Source organism: Xiphophorus maculatus, chromosome 14, assembly GCF_002775205.1.
Source record: "Xiphophorus maculatus strain JP 163 A chromosome 14, X_maculatus-5.0-male, whole genome shotgun sequence".
Taxonomy (NCBI): domain Eukaryota; kingdom Metazoa; phylum Chordata; class Actinopteri; order Cyprinodontiformes; family Poeciliidae; genus Xiphophorus; species Xiphophorus maculatus.
The window spans coordinates 2,896,707-2,915,985 of record NC_036456.1 but is presented as its reverse complement, the minus strand read 5'-3'; the positions used below and the strand labels follow the sequence as shown (position 1 = coordinate 2,915,985).

At 37.8% G+C, this 19,279-nt stretch overlaps 1 protein-coding gene across 1 annotated transcript; it reads left to right on the top strand.

Moving 5' to 3' along the window:
- The first annotated feature begins 390 nt into the window (after positions 1–390).
- LOC111611022 lies at positions 391–17,513 on the top strand. The gene is made up of 10 exons (XM_023346599.1): positions 391–710; positions 5,940–6,088; positions 8,196–8,358; positions 8,463–8,562; positions 9,220–9,380; positions 9,503–9,633; positions 10,329–10,473; positions 13,699–13,798; positions 15,236–15,314; positions 15,450–17,513. The coding sequence occupies exons 1-10, from the start codon at positions 641–643 to the stop codon at positions 15,534–15,536; spliced, it is 1,185 nt and encodes a 394-aa protein (XP_023202367.1). The 5' UTR covers positions 391–640; the 3' UTR covers positions 15,537–17,513.
- Positions 17,514–19,279: the final 1,766 nt, after the last annotated feature.

Sequence of the window (19,279 nt, the reverse complement as noted above, 5' to 3'; positions counted from 1 at the left end):
AAATAAAATCCCGTATGCTGCGGTGTGTTTTTATGTTTCTGGCCTTTCTCTGCTCTCTCCTACACGCCGCGTGTTTTGTTTTCACATAAATCCATTACCATACAGATTTTCAGCTTAATGATTCACAGACTCATTAAGCGGCTGACGACTTCCTGGAGGAATGGATGGACACTTGTGTTTATGATATCCCACAAATGACACGCATGCGCTTAGCCCTCCTCTCCCAGTGTTGTGGTTTCTCCTCCTACAGTCAAGCAGAGTTTTATGGAGCTAACCTGGTGTTGACAGACTATGTAGGTCTGACTGTCATCTCCTCCTCCTCCTCCTCCTCCTCCTCCTCCTCCTCCTCCTCCTCCTCCTCCTCCTCCTACTGTGCTCCCGCTCAGCTCCGCCGCCGCCGTTCCCTTCAGACACCTCTGACCCACCGAGACTGTCTGTGCTCATATTTCTGTTCCCATTCGGTTTCTCTTCTTCTGCTTTTCTGAAGTGGTCCTCCGGGCACCCTTCCTCTTGTGCTTGCCTGTCGCCGGGCACTGATTTGTAGTTTGTCTTCGTCTTCCTGTCCCCTCGGAATACGAGAGCTCCCGTGGGAAGTTTTGTCGCGCGCAGAACGGCACAACTCAGACGCTCGAGGACAAACATGAGCGCGACGCTGCAATTTGTCGCCTTCCTGAGCTTCGCTATCGTGATGGCGTCCTACGGCGAAGCAGGTAAAACTTTTTTTTTTTTTTTTTTTTTAAATAACTAAATGAAGTAGTCAACCTTATTCCTTCTTTACACGTTTTTTTTTTCGGGGGAGGAGGAAATTAATGAAGTTTGGAGTCTGGCTTCAACCCAACACCTGTTGGTTGCTCTGTCTTTTCTGTTAATTTTATCTGTCATTTTCTTAACTATATTGAAGGGTAAGTTAGCGGTGTTCGGTATCTAAATTGCACTTAATGCTATTTACAGCACAATATAATTACCAGTTCTTAGTCGTGTGATTTACCTCTGTGTCCGAGTTGCTCTTAAATAACTTTACACTGATTGTATATAATGTTCTTATTTAACAAGAACTGTTTTCTCAGTCCACCAAATGTGTTTTTTTTTTGTGTCATGTTTAGAGCGTGAAATGTATCAATAAATAGTAGGTAGAACTAGAATGGTTATGGCATTAAGTTTTGGGGCTGAATTGAAGCTGTCGCGGTTGTGGAAAGTCGGCCAAAAGGAGGATGTAAAACGATTTATTGCGGTAGAATTTGTAATAGTAGTTTCAGCAGAGCTGTAATAGAAATGAAATGAAAATGTGCTTTTGAACGCTTACTAATGCCGCGTCCTTCACTGCGCCGCTTTCGACAGCTGTCATTCCTGAAATGTCATTCCTGAAATCGGCGTGAGTTCGAATCCGATTCCCGGCGTTTCGCTGCTTTTCTAGGAATGACAACCTTATTCGATGGCGCCTAATTCGGAATCTAAAACGCAACAAACGCCTCATGTTTTGGGCATTTTCTCAGCAAAATTAAAAAGCAAATAAAAAAGCACGTATTATTTTTTTTTTCCTTTAAAAAAACAACAACAAAAAATGACACTAAAAAAAACAGCTTTCCCTTTTTTGTGATCAAAAACAATGAGTGGAAATTTTAGTGGTTGAATTTTCTTATAATTTCACTGTGGCATCACGGCCCCCGTATCCCGTTTATCTCACAGTATAATGTGCTATAAATACAAATGATTCAATTGTATAATCCTGATCATTTGTTTCAAGGTGAGAAAGTGTGTGGGACAACGCTTTTGAGGTGCATAAAACCCACAGCGCCTCCTGCAGTATGCGATGTTTAGAATTAGATGTCGTGAGGAATGTAAATATCATAAAATATGTTGTTTAGCTTTAACAGTGATTTTCAAAATCAAGATACATTTTATAGTGCTGCTTATCAGTTGTTGTTTTGGGTTGTTTTTTTTTAAGAAAACAAATAAAAGGCCCTTGTAAGTAAATGTAATGTTTAGTATTTTAAAACAAACATCTCAACTTTGGTTTGTATTTTTGTGTTTTGTTTCTGGTTGCTAATAAGAAACTCACCTTATGCAAAAACATGCACCAGGTTCTGTTGCACACCAAAGGTCGTACGGCACAACATGAACAAAAAAACAGGGTGTAAAAATAATTACGCTTACATTTTTGATAAGTTTAATGATGAAAAATGTTCTTTTTTAAAGTGACGTCTTTATAACATTGTGAACCACATGTAAAAAACAAAAACAAAAACACAAACAAAACAAACCTCTCAGTGTACCAGACATGCCGCCATGATATGAAGTTTGTGTTTTTGCTTGTGTAAGTTGAAGATGTCAGAATATGAGAAAAAGTGCCAGTTTTTAATTATTCTTTGCCAATTATTTTATGTTTTTATTATTTTATGTAAGAAAAGAAAATATGATCACATTTAAGAATCTGTTTATCCCTTTTTGACCACAGAAAGAAAAGAAATTATATTGTACTTTAGTGTTTTAGCTTTCTTTTTTCATGACTGGTTTCTGATCCAGAAACATTTATTTATAATTATTAATTGAAAGGATTTTTTTTGGTCAGGGGAAGCTGTGGTGGCGCAGGGATAAAGCATCAACTCACATATGGAGGCTTTGATGCGGACGCCGTAGGTTCGAGTCCAGGCCTTTTGAAAAAAGTAAAAGGATTTTTTTAAAACAGAACCTCATCTAACTTTATGTAGATGCCAAAGAAAAGCTAAAAAAAAGGGTCAATATTTGTATCCAAAATAAACTAAAGTTCTCAAGTTTCTATTTGTGTTTTAAAGAGTGATGACTTATTTTAAATGTTGAACTAAAGCAGATTCCATAAAAACAGGAAAACAGGCTACAAAGCATGCTAACGTTGCCCTCATTTCCATGTCAGATTTCCATGATAACTTAAAGACGTTGGATTCTGGTTTCCCTGTTTCACATTCAAAATTGTTTTATTCCCCCGACTTTATCTTTCTGAATGACCTATTTGAATTTATTGTAATAGATTTAAACAGTAATAAAATGTGGCCAATTTCATTTGTAGAGTAGCTTAAAAGTATTTTTTCCTGTTTTATTTGTTGTTGTTGTTTTTCTGACGGCAGACAGAGAAATGATCTCATGCTTTAGCTGGGTCAGATCTAAGGGTTGTTGCTCTATAGGAGGACAGGTGAATGAACTGGAAAGCTGTTTGTGACTGCTCTTGATACGGTGCTGTGATCTGGTCGACTGCTGCTGCTAACACTGTAAATACACCTGAAACTATACTGGAGAGGCATTTCCCAAAAGCTCAATCTGGTTTTTCATTTTACTTAAATATTTTAACGGCTATCAAATTAATGTTTCAATAACTTTTGCCACTCAGCCCATTTGCTTCTGGTAATGCTAAAAAAATACTGTTAGGGTATGTGCTTTGATAAATTTTATTAAATTTTATTTTATTAATGGGGTATAAAGTAGCAGTGAGTGGGAGTATGGGGGTTCTTTCATTTTATGTGTGTGATGAACTCTCTTTGAATATATATATACAGTATATATATATATATATATATATATATATATATATATATATATATATTGCCTCCAATAATTCCTAAAGCTGTAAACAGCTTGTTTTTTCAATATGCTTTTAAGTTACTTTAATAAGCATTATGGAATCATTTTAATTCATTATGGTCTCTGTTTTCTTCTTCCTCTATTTACTGTTATCTGACAGAATGGAAAAAAAAAAACTGTTTACGGTCTAATCAGAGTCATAAATGCATACTATTGATTTCTAACACAAATCTAAAACCTTCTACAGTAGTTGTGGGAAGTGCCGTCTGTAAACATCAGTTTGCTTTACTCTCTCAAACGAACTTAGTTTCGTTTTATTTATTTATTTATTTTTAAATGTGACGTTCCAGAGGATACTTGACCTTTTACTTCTTCCATAAACATAAATTCAGGCTGAACTTTGTCGGAATAAGGGACATTTCAACATATTTGACCAGCATAACATGCATCACTGATATTACCTAAGAAACTACGTGTTTGCATCCGCAGAGAGCCGATACTAATTATCAGATCTCACCACCTCTCATCATAGCTGGTAACGTGCTATCCCTTTATTTATTCAATTTGCTGACATTGATCACCAGAGACCCTCACAGTCTTTAAAGCGTTTATTTGAATATATAGATTTTAACGCATGCCTACCTTCACTGTTCAGTTTTCTGGTCCGATGTTCAAAACCTGGACTTTTTTTCTTCTATAAATAGTTTCAACGTTTCTCTTTAGAAGCATAGATGTACGTGGGAACATTAGGAAGAGAATGCTAATTAGATGACTGGAACACTTTACCTTCACGGAAGCAAAGCTCACGTCCTTTTAGCTTTGCCAAATCGTCCCGGTTCTGAAACTTGACTTTCAGAACTTGATGCAGAGGCATCACCGCCCAGCTAAATGCAATCAAGAGCTGATCATTACTCTGTTAAAATGAGTAAAACATTATATTGAGGTGCCAAAATATGCAATTTTAGTTTTTCCACCTGCAATTCTTTCAACAGTCTTAACTCCGGAGCTCAAACTAATCACAGCATCTTTTGCTGTGAAATTTACGGGAATTTTTGGAAAATGATTGGACCTTACAACATGTGACGCCCTGAAGTTATCGCACCTAAAATGTTGCTAAAGGTTTAATTAAGAAAAAAAAAACAAAACAACTAAATCTGTAAATATTGCTTTAAAAAAATAAAATGCAAAAAATTATACAATTGCTTTTATTCAAAACAAATAAACAACAAAACGTAACGGGTGTTTTTGCAGCCAAAACCATGTAACACTACATTACTACCATTAAAATAAATTTATTTTGGCTTGGAATTTAATATCAATTATAGATTTATATTTCTTATTTATACCTGTTCTAATCGTTTTCTGTTGTAGCCAGCTGAATTGCGCAGCAACAAGTTGGGGTGGGGAAGGAAGCTCTTTCTCTTGCTTCTCATTAAAAGGACTTAAATCATAGGACTAGTCAGTCATTGCATTTGATTTTGAAATAGTCATTTTTGTAAAATCTTGTACCTAATAGCAGTGCCAGTCCATGCTGTTAGAATACCGTAAATGAAATAAACTGAAATGATTTGTAAAATGCTCAGATTGTTGCAGAGAGTTGCCGTTTCTTGCTCTTACAGATCTAAACTGATCCAGTGTGAACGCTTTTTAATAACAGAACGTAAATCTGAAATGAATCAACCCCCAGATCAAATTAGGCTTATTTGCAAAATATACAAACCTGTACCTGTTAAAACAGTTCATGTAAGTCAGCATAAGTTCTACTGCCTGTGGTTTCTCTAAATGTAGCAGCCTGTTGCTGCAGAAGGGCTTCATAGCCAGAAACCGGCTTCTGGCAACATTCCTGAAGAATCTGAGCCGCTCCTTCTGGGCAAAGGCTTCCGGTTCATTAACATTCTTGGGTCCGCGGCTGCAGCTGCCATTTTTTCAATTATTCTGCCCCCTGTGACGGCCACTCTAGTTTCTAGAGTGTCTCCCGGAAGACTTGGTGGACACTGAGGTGTGTTTGGGATCATCGTCCTGGTTGGAGGTCCAGTGATGGCCAAGCTTGAGCTTCCTCGCAGATGGCTTAATAGCTTTTTGCCAATATTTTCATGATGTTCATTGGGATTCATTGGGCTTCTAAACTGTCCACTTTGCTATTTCTGTAACGTAGACGGTACTCCTGTTTCAGTGCTTCTGGGTTTTCTTACTGTCGTTTTCTGTTTGTTTCTCCACCATCTTCTCAAACTCCCAGTTGGTTTCTTCCTACTAACCAGCCCAATCCTTTGATATTTCCTTTCATTCCCAGTGACCAGAGAGTGTTTGACTCAGATGTATTGGTGCTGTATCTTTATGCAGCCTCTTTATGCTGCTTGTCTGACTGTCGTTTTTCTTCCCTCCTACAGATCGCCGTCTTCCTGCCCCCCAAAAATATACTCATCACTGGGCGGATAGATTTGTTGTGGTAGTGAACTGGACTTGGCCGAAGCCCAAGGAGCTGCCACAGAGCTGTAACGTTAAATTTGAGATACGATGGTCGGAGAAGCAGCAGGATGTAAGAATGGCTACATTTGGGGGGTGGGGCAGGACATGCATAGTGTGATTATGATGATGATGACCTACATTCTCTTCACTTAAAAACTATGGATGCACTAATCCCCTTTTTTTCACTTTTGATACTGACACAGATATCTGAGGTTTAGCATCGGCCGTTACTGATCCGATACAGAAAAACAGCTGAACTGACTTAAAATATTTCTTTTTTTAAAACACAGACATAAATGTCTCAAATTATATATTTGACAAGCTTGCCAAATAACAAAGTAAATCCACCAAGAATAGACTGTGGGGTATAAAACTATCAACAACAACAACAACAAAAAAATCAAAAGATATCAATCAAGCCCTAAAATAACCAAGTGAGCATTTATCTTTGGGATCAGCTAGGACTTTAACTGTTCCAGGATCAACCTCCAGGCTGGAAGATTTCTCTGGGTTACCAGACACTTATTTGACTTTTTCAAAATGAAGAACCTTTGTGAATTCCCTCAGCCAGACAGCAAATTGAAGAGGTTTCTGTAATTTCAGAATAGAGCATTTAGCGATAACGATCACATTGCTCTCTACGGAGCAATGTACATTTTTCCCAGCATGCTGGAAACACCAAGTATTGCGGTTTCAGGGCCAAGGTCAATCTTTACCTTTAATTCTGTGGAATAGCATCTAAATATTGAATCATTAAGTCTGGGGCACAACCAAGAGTGATGCGCAAATGTTCTACAGACCCTTTGCATCTGTGACAGGAAATATCCTATTTAGTTTGACCTTCAAATAGTGTCGTCTGTGTATGATTTTAAATTGGACTGCCTAATGCTAGTAATCTAGCATTACTAGAGCCATGGTGGATGCTATTTAAGGCTCACTTACAAACTTTGTTTTTAATCGAGTTGTTAAAGTCCCACATATGTTTAATTATTGTATTTAGTTAAGAGAGTTTATATGAAGAGATGTTAACCAGCAACCAAATCAAATTTTTAGCTTCCAGTAAAGTCTCATATATTTTTTCAACCTATCACATTACAGCGGTGCCCATCAGTTGAACAGCCAGTTCACTCCACGTCTAAGCTGTTTGTTATCTTTAGTCTTCAAATCTTTTCTGACCCTATCCTGAGGTTACAGCTAGCATTAGGCATTGCCATCATTCAAAACTTTTAATTTCAAAGTCATCACCGCTGCTTTTAAGACCTGCGTGCTCCTTCATGTAACCATGAGAAGAGCACCTAGAGGTGCACTTAGAGTTCTTGATGTTTTTTTTTTTGTGTTTTTGCTTTGGTCTTTTGCTTCTTATTTTACCAAATATTTAAGCTCACATTTATCTCCAAGACTTTTAACTCCTTAACATGAAGCCCACAGGCTTACCTGAGTTATACAAGCCAGGTTGTATTTATTTCACAAGAACAATTCTGGATTAGGTGAATTTCCAGTGCAGGATTGACCAGGATTTAGTGGATAAAAAAAGCCTTAACTTCCTTGTTTACATGGGTGCAGGTGAACTAAGTGTTGACACTGGACAACTAAGCCAGGATTTAGCAGATAGACAGAGGTCGCCTCCCAAGCAAAAACGGCTTGAATAAAAATGTTGAGTATTGAGAAGTTGTGGTTAAAAAGCGAAAGGTGAAAAGACGCCCACATAAAGCGACTACAAGTGTTTAATTGTGGCCAACCAAGCCTGACTTTCATCATCTTAGTTTATGCTAACCTTGGATGTTTCATAATGTATCAAATTCCATCAGTTTATATTTAAACAGAAATAGGTTTGTGTGCGTAAGATTCTGTCATTTAAAATGACCAGTACTAGGTTAGATTAGCTGCCTGGTTTTTTCATAAATAAAAAAAAACTTCAAAGAATTGTTCAAAATATATGAGGTATATGAAATATATAAATACAAACTGCAATGGTAATGTATTTTAAAATCCATTTTTTTGAGCATTTTGAATCAATTCAGAATTGAACTAGGCATTGCCATTCTCTATGCAGTTATTTATTTATTTATTTTCTGACTGAAGACATTCTGCTGCTATCTAAACACCTTCAGATTTAACCAGAAATTTCATGGAACAGAGCAATAACTGGATTTAATGCCACCTGTTGCTTCTTCCAGGTTGCTCGTGTGGAACACACTAATTTCACTTACTACTATTTAAGTAAAGATTTCACCGCTGACATTCTGGAGCTGAACATTTCCTCCAAACCATTGGAAGGCTGTAAAGGCTGGAATGAAAGTGAGCCTGTAAAAGTGAATATTAAAGCACCAAAATCAAATGGTGAGGATGAAGAAACTGTCAAGGAATAATAATAACAACCCACAGTTGAGCTTTACAGGCAGATGTACAGACTGTAACTATACTTTACTGTTGGTCCTGTGCAGCTGAGTTGGTGAAGGACTTCAGATGTTTTTACCTGTCCAACGACTCCAAGTGTTTCTGGACTGCAGTTGACCCATCGAGGGATCTGAAGGTGTACTACAGGTGGGAATCAGTTTGTTTATTTACGCTCTTAAAAAAGTGTAACAACAGAATAAAAAAAATGTCCACAGTACTGGTTAATAACTACTCATGTTCGACTTTGTTGACCCAGAATGTGTTCACAGTAACCTTTGTGAGTACACTGCAAAACCACAAAATCTTACCAAGCATTTTTGGTCTAGATTCTACTACAAATATAACATCATTTGTCTTATTTCCAGAGTTCTAACATGCAATAACATTTCATCAACATATAGCAGCTTATGTTAAGTCAGTTATTTCTTAATACCGATTAAAAAAGAAAGTACTAGTTCCACTGGCAACTTATTTCATTCATAATAAGGGAAAAATGCCTGGTTATAAGTAAAATAAGTTGCCAGTGGAACTAGTACATTTTTAAAATGAATGTTAAGAAATTATGGAATTAAAACAAGCTGACTTGTAAGTTAGTTTTGTTTTTTATGTGTACTTGCACTATAAACTAAGCAAAAATGACTTAAGATTTTATTGCTTTTGCAGTGAGTTGTAAAGAACTGTTTGAAGAGAATGAGTCACCACTCAGATTCGTTTCACAGACTACGTCTCCCTCTAGTGGCTGTAAGGGAACTTGCATCTTAACTTGTAGGTGTGTGACATCTGCTGCCCTTTCTATCATTTCAGGTTCCCTGGAATAGAGAAGAAAGACATACAGAGTCTGAAGGCGTGTGAGGCTTTCAAGATGGAAGGGAGGAGCAGCTGTTCCCTCAAAGTAGAGAAGGGTCGAGATATCTTTGTGCTTGTGGAGAATGAGACAGGAATGAACACCTTTGAACCTAAGATGGGTTGGTAGTCTTTGGTGACTTACTTCTATGTTTTATTTATTTCTTTGTACTGCATTTTGGCCTGTCTGATGATGGAGTTTCACCATTTATTTATTTATTTTTTGCATTTTTTTTTTTTTTAGAAATACACGTGCCGAAAATGAGCATCAATGAGACAGGAGCTTATCTCCAACTGACATGGGAAAAACCGGTTGTTGGACCGATCGGTGCGTGGCAATTCTGCGTCTGGTACAAAGAATGTGGAAACAACAAAGTAAGTTTTCATGTCGACATCAAAATATTTAGGAGTTTTATGACGCAACGGAGGTTCTAAAGGTGTGGGTCGTGGTTCCGTTTCGGGGGCAGGGGAGTGAAATCATGGCAAGAGAGGTCCTTCCTGATATTTATTTGCAATGTTTTCACGAGTAAGCTTTACTTTTATGTTGATCTGTTTCAAAACGCTAATAAAATAAATTGAAATTTGTGGTTAGAATGTGATAGAAGTGTCAAAGCCCCAGGAATGTAAATATTGTCATATGCAAAGCTAAAAAAAGAAAGTCCCATCCTGCAAAGGTATGTTGATATCTGATGCAAGCCAGTTTTTTCTAGGTCTTTAAACTACTTAAAAAAAAAAAAAGCGATCATGTTTGTGAACAATCAAGCACTGAGCTACTGAACTACAATACAGTCACATTGGCATCTCAGGAAGTGTTTAGTTTCACTTCTGTTTTCAAATGAGAAAAGGCTAATACTCCTGTTTAATTCCATTGTTTTGGTAAAATGCTGTTCCTCTTTCCTTACGAGCAAGATTACACAAAAGCTGGTTCACTTTTTTGACAAGAAAATACAACAGAAATATGAGACATGTGAGCAGAAAATATTTTCCCTTTGCTACAGTTTGGGAATCATGTCCTTTATACTTTATCTTCTGAGTTATAAAAGTAAGCTAATGATAACCCTTTCTTTCAGCCTCCTCGGTGCTATACGTTCAGTCAACATCGAACTGTGGACATCCCCTACAATAAATGCTGTAGGTACGAGTTTCAGTACAACATCAGCACTACTGGGTTCTACAAACACGTATCCAGTGACACCAGTGAAGTTATACCCTATGGTAAATATCCAGTTTTATTTTAATCTTTCTGTCTTGACATGGCTCATATCAAGTGGAATTATTTACATTATTTGTACATTTTCTTTGAAATACACAAATTTTAGGTAGAGACCGATGATGATTTCTCACTCTGGATCGTCATATCTTTTAGCTTTAGCAGACAGAAAGAGTCTCTTCTCTGTTGTCACACACAGGTCTGATGAAAGTACAGCAACGTGGTTGCCTGACATGCGTTCCATATCACGAACAGATAATGCAAATTGGAATATGATCAATGTATTGTGTCTTTGGACCATGACATGCTGTGTCATATCTCATAGCACATTTGAAATGAAGATTAGAGCTAAGGAAGACTTAAGGCAAAAAAGGCTAAAGGATTAATATTTATAAGGTATAATGTTTAACATTTATTGCTCTTTTGATGTTGATACGTACATTCTCAAGCAAAAAATATAGAATAAGCTGCTAGTAAATTTAATAGTTTGATGTAACATGTGGTTCCCAGCGTACATAGACTAACAAGACATTCTGTCGAGTGCATCTGAAAGGAACTCAAGAAGTTCACAGAACAACATTATAAAACATTTGCAAAAAATTCAAATCCATATCAAAAAGGACATAGTGAGGATATGAAACTCTCTCTTTGTTGCTGCGCTGGTTCAATGAATGTTGCTAACACAAAGGTCTCTTACCTGTTTTGGCTTCAGACAGTTAAACAGGTAAGATAATTAGATAAAGTCTCAGTGTAAACAACTGTCATATAAAACAGATAATTGATAGACATTATTTCTCAAATCATTATACAGAGAGCGGTGGAAGATAAAATTATACTAATCCTCAATCACATTAAGTTCACAAAACTCTCAAAAGTCTTTTCTTCTGGCACCCTTTGAATCATCCCACTTCAATCGCCAGAGGCAGCGTACCTGTTCTCACCTGAGCACATAGACACCTTTGTCTTCTTTTCATGTTGAAATTTACAAACATCTCAGTTTGAAACACATCTTTAATTTGAATGTAAGTTCTAAGTTTGGGTTTCCTGTAGTTTCTCTTAGCTTGCCAGCTGTAGCTGTTTTACAGCTACAGCTGAACGTTTCTGGATATGTGAGATTGCCTAGAAAAAAAAGATGATTCACACTTTTTTTTTTTTTGGAGTGAGGTTATGTGAATCTATTATTGCTAATCCTCTTCTTGCCTGTGTTAGAAATGTTTCACATCACTGTGAGCTTGGTGAAAAAGTAAACACACCTCCGGAGTGATTGAAACTTGCCAGCTAAAACGGTCGGTACACTTCAGAGCAGCTTGGTAGCTTTCTGCCAATTACTTTACTATTACTACTTCAACAACCTCCTGGTGATGTGACATCCTTACAAAGTAACGCGTTACTGACGTCGGGCCACTTTTTTCAGTAACGAGTAATCTAACGCGTTGCTATTTCAAATCCAGTAGTCAGACTACAGTTACTTATCGAAACCACTTTGCGTTACTGTGCGTTACTATTTTCTTTTGTAACTTTATTTTATTTCCTCTACGCGTCTTGTCGAGTGATTGCCGTTTCTATGCGACAGCATCAGCAGCGACAGAAACGTAAACAATGGAGGGAAGAGGGAGATGCGCATTTTGTTGGTAGAAAAACAGGAACTGTTTTGAATTTCTGTCGCCAAGTCCGATTGTTATAAGCGGCTTTGGGCTTTTTTTTTCTAAAGTCTCTAGCAAATTTAATGAGTGGCGGGTTGCGCTTTTTGAGCTCGTTTTTGAAAGTGAAGTTGCTCATTTGGGCTTGGAAATAAGCAGAGACTCATCATAAATCCCAGAATTTGTCCGTCATTAAGGTAGTTTTACTCAGGCTCTCCCTGTCCATCATTTCCCAGATGATCCGTCCCGCTGTGTCTTTGTTAATGTCAATATTACCTGTGAATTACGTCGAGTTATCCAGAACATTGGAAACATTGAGACTAATATGAGCAGCGCAATAAACGTGAAAACAGCCACCAGTGAATGAGTCCGTAAAGTTGTGCAACTAAACACCATTATAATTACTAATATTAAGATAAGTGTCACAAATCTGTGCAGCAGCCATCTGAATTGTGGAGCCGCAGGAGGAGTGCTGTGCGCTGTGCTCTGACACCAAGCGCAGGGCCGTAACGCACAACCTGGGGGAGGGGGGAGGGGGGGGGGTTAAAATCCTTCTTAGAGTTTTCCAGACAATAGTTCAACACACAAAAACACACACATTACTAACGTTTTTTTGTACTGTTGTAACCATTAAACAATATCTCCTTCAGTTCAACCTTATAAGTGTTATAAATGTAGACACATTGTTGATATTACCTTTATGAAATTACTTGCAATTAAGTATTAGCAAAGATCAATGTAATTTTCACAGGTGGCGGAGCGTTGTTGTTAGCAGCTGCTGAAAGTAACTAAAGTTACTTTTGATGTAACTTAGTTACTTTCCAAATCAAGTAATTAGTAATCTAAGTTACTTTTTCAAGGAGTAATCAGAAATCCGATTAAAGTTACTTTTTCAAAGTAACTATGCCATCACTGCCTACAGGCAAAACATTCTTAAAACAGTTTCCAAATAATTTGGATGCATCATTATACTGGAAAAAAAACCAAACTATAATATCAGTAGAGATCATCCCAGAAAGTATAGTGCTTATAAAATTCAAGACTCAATAAGCCTTAGCTGGCATGTTAAGTAGTGTCGTCCCTAACCCACAAAAAAGTGGAGAAACATTGAGATTTTCAGCTGATAGAAAATGAACAAATCTGGCAACAATTAAAAGCGTAGTTGGTGAAAAAGGAACTGCATGTCAGCACAAGTACCTCATTCCAACGGAGACAGCAGTGGAGCATGGCGCAATGACCCCAACCTCATCCTGATTATAATCCTTCAACAAAACATGTTACATAATCAAACACACAGAAACTGAAGAACTACTGTAAAGAAGTGGGACAGAATGCACTTACAGTTCTGTGAAAAACTAAGATTATTTTAGAGTGTATTCAGGTTTTCTGTTCAGTAGAACTCGCAGTCTCTACTGGCATGCTGCTACTTACTTTGTTTCTCCTTTCTGTTTCTGTTCTGTAGTTAGTCCTTGAAATCGTTGTATATTTGGTTTACTGTGAGCAGAAATGAGCTGAAGGCTCTTCAGAGTTTTGAGAGCAAGAGGCTAAAAATTGTATTCAACCACTAAAGAGGCTTTCTTTTTCTTGAAGGTACCACAAGTTCTTGCATCAGTTCGGCAAATGTGGTGGCCATCATCATCCCGATCATCGTCTGCTTCTGTGTCATCTTATCTATCTACTGCTTCAAGAAGTACGTGTGTGTGAGGAGAAAAGGGGAGGCGGGATGGGGAAGGTTGGGGGTAATTACAAGTTTAAAAACTTGTTTAGAGAGAAAGAATTCAGGGTCTGTGTGTCACAAAAGCCAGAAACACTGCAGTGCATTTATGGGAATCACTTGTGCATGAGTGAAGAAGAAGAGAAAACGGAAACATGAACCAGATAAAGTTGTCGTCGCTGCACATTTCTGGAGAATTGCCAAAATATTAGGCAACAATTACATAGCAACCCACAAATTTATGTTGAAAAATCACAAGAGTTCCAGACATTTTGCATATCTGCCAGACACGTAAGTTACATTCCTAGTCAACAAAACAAAATGAAACAGGAAACATTTTGAAGTTCAAAATTTACCAGTGAGCCGTATTCATGCCACTTGGAACTTTTTCACTTTTTATCACGTTGAAAACACATACCTGACTGTATTTCATTGGGATTTTAAGTGATAAACAAACTCAAATTGCGCAGGGGAAGGAAATATGAGATGTTTTTGACAAAACAGCATGATGAAAAGCAAGCAGCCGAACAGACAGGTGGTGGATAAAGGTGTGGAAAGGCTTGAAACGGGTCTAGGTTATAAACTGAACTAAATCAGCGGAAAATAGAAAGTGCGTGGCACAACCGCAAATCTACCAAACCACGACCCTCCATCGTAAGCCAACTTAGGAGGGAAAAATCTATGGAGAAGATTTGTTTTGCATTCCACAATATTTGTTGGAACTTTGAAAGGAAGCCCCAATAAGCCTCCACTGCAGTCTGCTACAAGCAATGTAAGGCAAACTGAACGTATGTAAAGAATATATTCTGTTGGTCTATATTTGAACATTTTGGCCTGCATGCAAAATGCTATTTGTGGAGAAAAACGACAACCTTTGAAACCATGGTGAAGCAAGATGGTGACAGGAACAAGGAAGTTGGTGAGAGTGGATGAAGCTAAATACAGTACAGAAGCATGTTAAGGGAGAGAATCAGCTTCCAGTGCAATGATCATAAACACAGAACCAGAGCTGCAGCCTTTATGTCGCATAAAAACATGTTAGAATGGAACAGTCTAAGTCCCGTCTGTGACAAGACTTGAATGTTCACAGATGGTATTTGGAAAAAAGAAAGACAAAAGCTTCACTCCAAAGGTATTCAGACCTGGCACCAACATGCCGTGAACGTTTTGCAAAAAGCACATTGAAGTTTGTTGTTTTAGCTCAACCAAATGTCGAAATGTTACCGAATACTTTTGCAAGGGTTGTAAACACACTGTGTTGCTGTGTAAATGCAGGTCACCTGGGTGTGACCTGTGCGGTTGAAGTATTACTGGAGCCTCTCCTGTAGGCATGACGAGTCGTAACATGATTCACAGAAACCCTGTTTCTTTTCACTCATACGTTGTTCTGTTTATTTGCTTCCCTTTTTGCAGACATGAGAAAATCTTCGGCTGCACCCGGCTGGACCCCTCTGTAATAAAGGAGATATTGAACCTCAATAAGGAAAATAAGGTGATTTAAAAAAAAAATAATAATAATATATTTTATATATATATATATATATATAAGAAAAGTGTAAAAATGTGAATACTTATCTCAGTTTCTCTCAGTTTTCACAAAGGTTTTGACGCTCTTCTCGATTTTCAGATTCCCCAGGCGAACTTGTTAATGCAGCACCAAGGGGAGCACACAGACACTTGCGCTCGACTCGTACCTGGAAAGGAGGGATGTTGACCTGTTGTTATACACAGTCAAATATCTGCCAGGCAGCTGGACTTGAACTCTGAGTGAACCTACAAAAGAAGCTAAACATTTGGTTTAGAGGCTTGGCTGCGCTGACTCACAGAAACACAGTTTCTTCCTCTGGATTTGCTGAGAGGGGGAGCTAACCTGTGCTAACAGCCGGGAGAGAACTGCCACCACTAAATGTCAGCAGAAACATGCGAACATGGCGCTTCAGCTCTATAAATTTTGACCTGTAAAATGGGAAGCTTGCAGCGTTATATTGAAATCTCAAAACTACTGCATGAAAAGCAAAAACTGTGGACTATGCCCATTACTTTGGAAGTTCATCGTCGTTCTTTAAGAAGTCTCAACGCTGAAAGCTAGCAGTCTGATCAGGATTCTTCAGAATCCTTTTTCAGGTTTCCTGCATTTTGTTGTGTTCACTCACAAGATGAGCCCATATTATCTATTTTTTTAAAAGGTCCTTATACTCGAGTCCTGAGTGGAAGCTACTCTTTGGGCTCTTGAACACAACGGTTCCGAGTCAGGCCTGATTCCACTTCTGCTTGCGTCGACGGAATGGAGTCTGAAGATGTTCAGCTGACGCGCCACAAGCAGAGCTATGCTCTAACCAATCGTTCTGTGATGGCGGCCTGGTCAACACAATCTGGTCAACTTTCTGATGCTGGAGCGACTGGAGGCAGCTTAAACAGGGGGCGGTCTTTGCAGCCAAACTGTAGCGTGAAATGGGTTTGTGATGGACAATGTTCTGTTGAGTCTCTTTCTGTCTATGTATTTGTTTACTGCACTGGGTTTATAAGGAGTTATGCTGAAATCCCTTCAGGTGGTGGTACCACCCCTAACCTTTAACCCTCATAATTCCATTAACTGCATCCAGCCCAAACTGTACCACAACCTCTACCTTGTTTTCACAGATGACTGTAAATTGTCACTTGTGCCAACCTTCTGTTTACATATTTCCCACAGTTCTTTAACTGTGGCTTTATCACCTCATAAAACTAAATTTAGCCAAAGTGTCTTGTATAAAACGTGGGTGGAGAAGGATAATAGAACTTTTTTCATGTCTGCCTCAAGAGTTGCTACATGGCAAAAATCTTTTTTTTAATTTTTTTACTGAGACTGTACCTAATAAGGCTTAAGAAAACAATAGAGATAACTGAAGGATTATGCATTACCACTTTAAGACTAAACTGGAACGTTTGGTTCTTCAGAAGAAAGAGGAGTGGCTTTAGTCGTTGCCACAATCCTGTCATTCCTCTCCATGGCAGTGCAGATGTGTTGCCGATAAAGGGCATCACAGGCAGTATAAGGAAATGCAATCTGTGGAAACTAACATTTAAAAAAGGCCTTCCAGTAACCAAATGGGGTAATGTACGGAGAGGAAGAAAACTTTGTGGTCATGACCTCCAACTCAGGAGAAGAAGACGGCTAGTTGTGGTGTTTCATGGCTTTTGTACTTCATAGGAAATGGGTTTAAATGGCAGGTTAGCAGCTAAGCTAAAGACAGCCAGTGATGACCTGAGTGGTGGGAAGTAAATAAACAATCTTCTGTTTGTGCAGGTTTGCTGCTATGTGGCACAATTCTATGTGCTTGGGCTTAATGGCTGAAGCTAGCTCCTAGCATGAGTTGGCATTACTTCTCTTTGATGAAATACTAAATATGAACGAGAAGCTCATGGCACAACTTTATTTCCTCTTTTTGAACCACTGTAAGCATATGTCCAGATATTCATGAACCCCCAGTAACTCTGACTCCGACTTAGCCAATTTTCTGGTTTGCTTTACAAAGGTATAAGGTTTTCATCGCTGTAAGCAGTTTGCTGTAAATCTTAACTGCAGTTTAAGGATGTATTCCCACACTGTGTAAATCAGCTTTTGAACTCTCTGAAAGGAGAACAGGGATGAAATACTGTAAATAGTTGAGAAAATATTAAACTGATGAAAAACTTTGTTCAATTTATCAAATGTTGTTGTTGCTGCTTTGTTACTTTAACCTTGAGCACACAGAAATCCATGTCTCACCACCGCGTACTAGAACTCTTTGTTCCCCAAAATGAATCGGCCTATTCTCTTGTTTCTTCTTTATAGGTTGTAGTATCTCTGTTGGTCTGGGTTAGACTAACAGAGAAAGTAAATGGATGGAAAAAATGCCTATGTTTGTTTTGCTGGTGGATTTGCATACATTTTATAATCCAGCAGCAGATGCTACCATTTCAAGCTTTCTTTGTGTGGCTTTTTTAGTCCAGTGCTCCTTGTTTTAGCTTTAGTTCTTCTCTAAATATATCTACAATTAATAAGTTAAACAGTATTATTGTTAGAATTCAGGTAAAACAGAACAACAAACACTACAAATGACCCTGATATTGCCATGACAACAAATAGACCTGTTTTGGACCCACAATTTTTGCTGTACACATGTTAGAGGGACACATTTTATGTCATTTTGGGTTTTATTACAAATAATTGTTTTTGTTAATGATAAACTTTTAAACTGTAAATAATAGCTTGAAGCTGTTTCACAAATCTTTACATTCAAGGCAACTTATCACTAACTTAGACTGACTTAGACTGACTTTATTGTCATTTTACATGCACAGGGTGTATACAGAACGAAATTTCGTTGCATACGGCTCAGGACAATGTTTTGAGGTTCCAATGTTGTGAGGTTACTCCAGAATAAAATTAAATACAGTATAAAATATGAATATAATTATGAATATAAAATATAAAGTGCAGGACTGACAGTAAAATGGAAGTTACTTAGCTCTGTACATGTGCAAGGTATGAAGTGGAGACCAGATTTTGAGTGCAGTCCAATTAACATGTCGCATAAGGTCAAACAATATCTTAGAGTCCAGTGTGGATGTCTTTAAAATAATATATACGTTTAAAATGGTAAAAAAAAAAAAGTATATGAGAGAAAAGTTCACTGAACTGAACTCTGCTTTAGTTTAGTGAGGTTTTATACTCGGGGACAATGACTGCTACAGCTGTGGAAGAATGCAAACCGGCAGACTGACGGAAGTTGAATAACACAAAGGATGTTGAACTACAAAGAAACTAGAAACCATGGGGGCGAGACTAACAGTGATCGAAGAGAAACAAATCCAAACACAAAGAACAGAACACAAGATTAACCTAAGAAACTAAAGACAAAGGACTAGCATAGCTACCTTTCAAACAATAATAAACACAAAGAACCAAACTAAATACATAAATACCTACAGAACTTAAGGCATTAAGTTCTGTAGGTATTAAGTTCTGTAGGTATTAAGGTATTAAGTTTAATCACATTGTGTTGTGATTAAGTAAATCACAACACAATCATCCAAAGACCAGAACACACTGAGCTCTAATTAGCTGAGCCACAGTAACAAAAATACACATTAGAACAAAGACAATATAATAATTTAGAAATGTATTGAACTGTCAATATTTGCTTCCAAAATTTGTAGTTGACTTTTTTATGTTTAACCTCAGTTAAGGCTGAGGTCAAGAGTTAGGGTGAACATATGACTACTTGCTGTGTTTCTTTTAATTGTGTGCTCCATTTTACCAGATACTGTCAGCCCACAACTACCCATAATAATTAGCCTACTGACTGCAGAGAGGGGCAGCATGGGCTTCTGGCTCTAACAGACCTATTAGTATGTTTTTACAAAGCCCACCAATCCTCCCTGTGTTAACTACACCAGTTTGAGCTCGTTACCTGTACAAAAGACTCCTGTCCA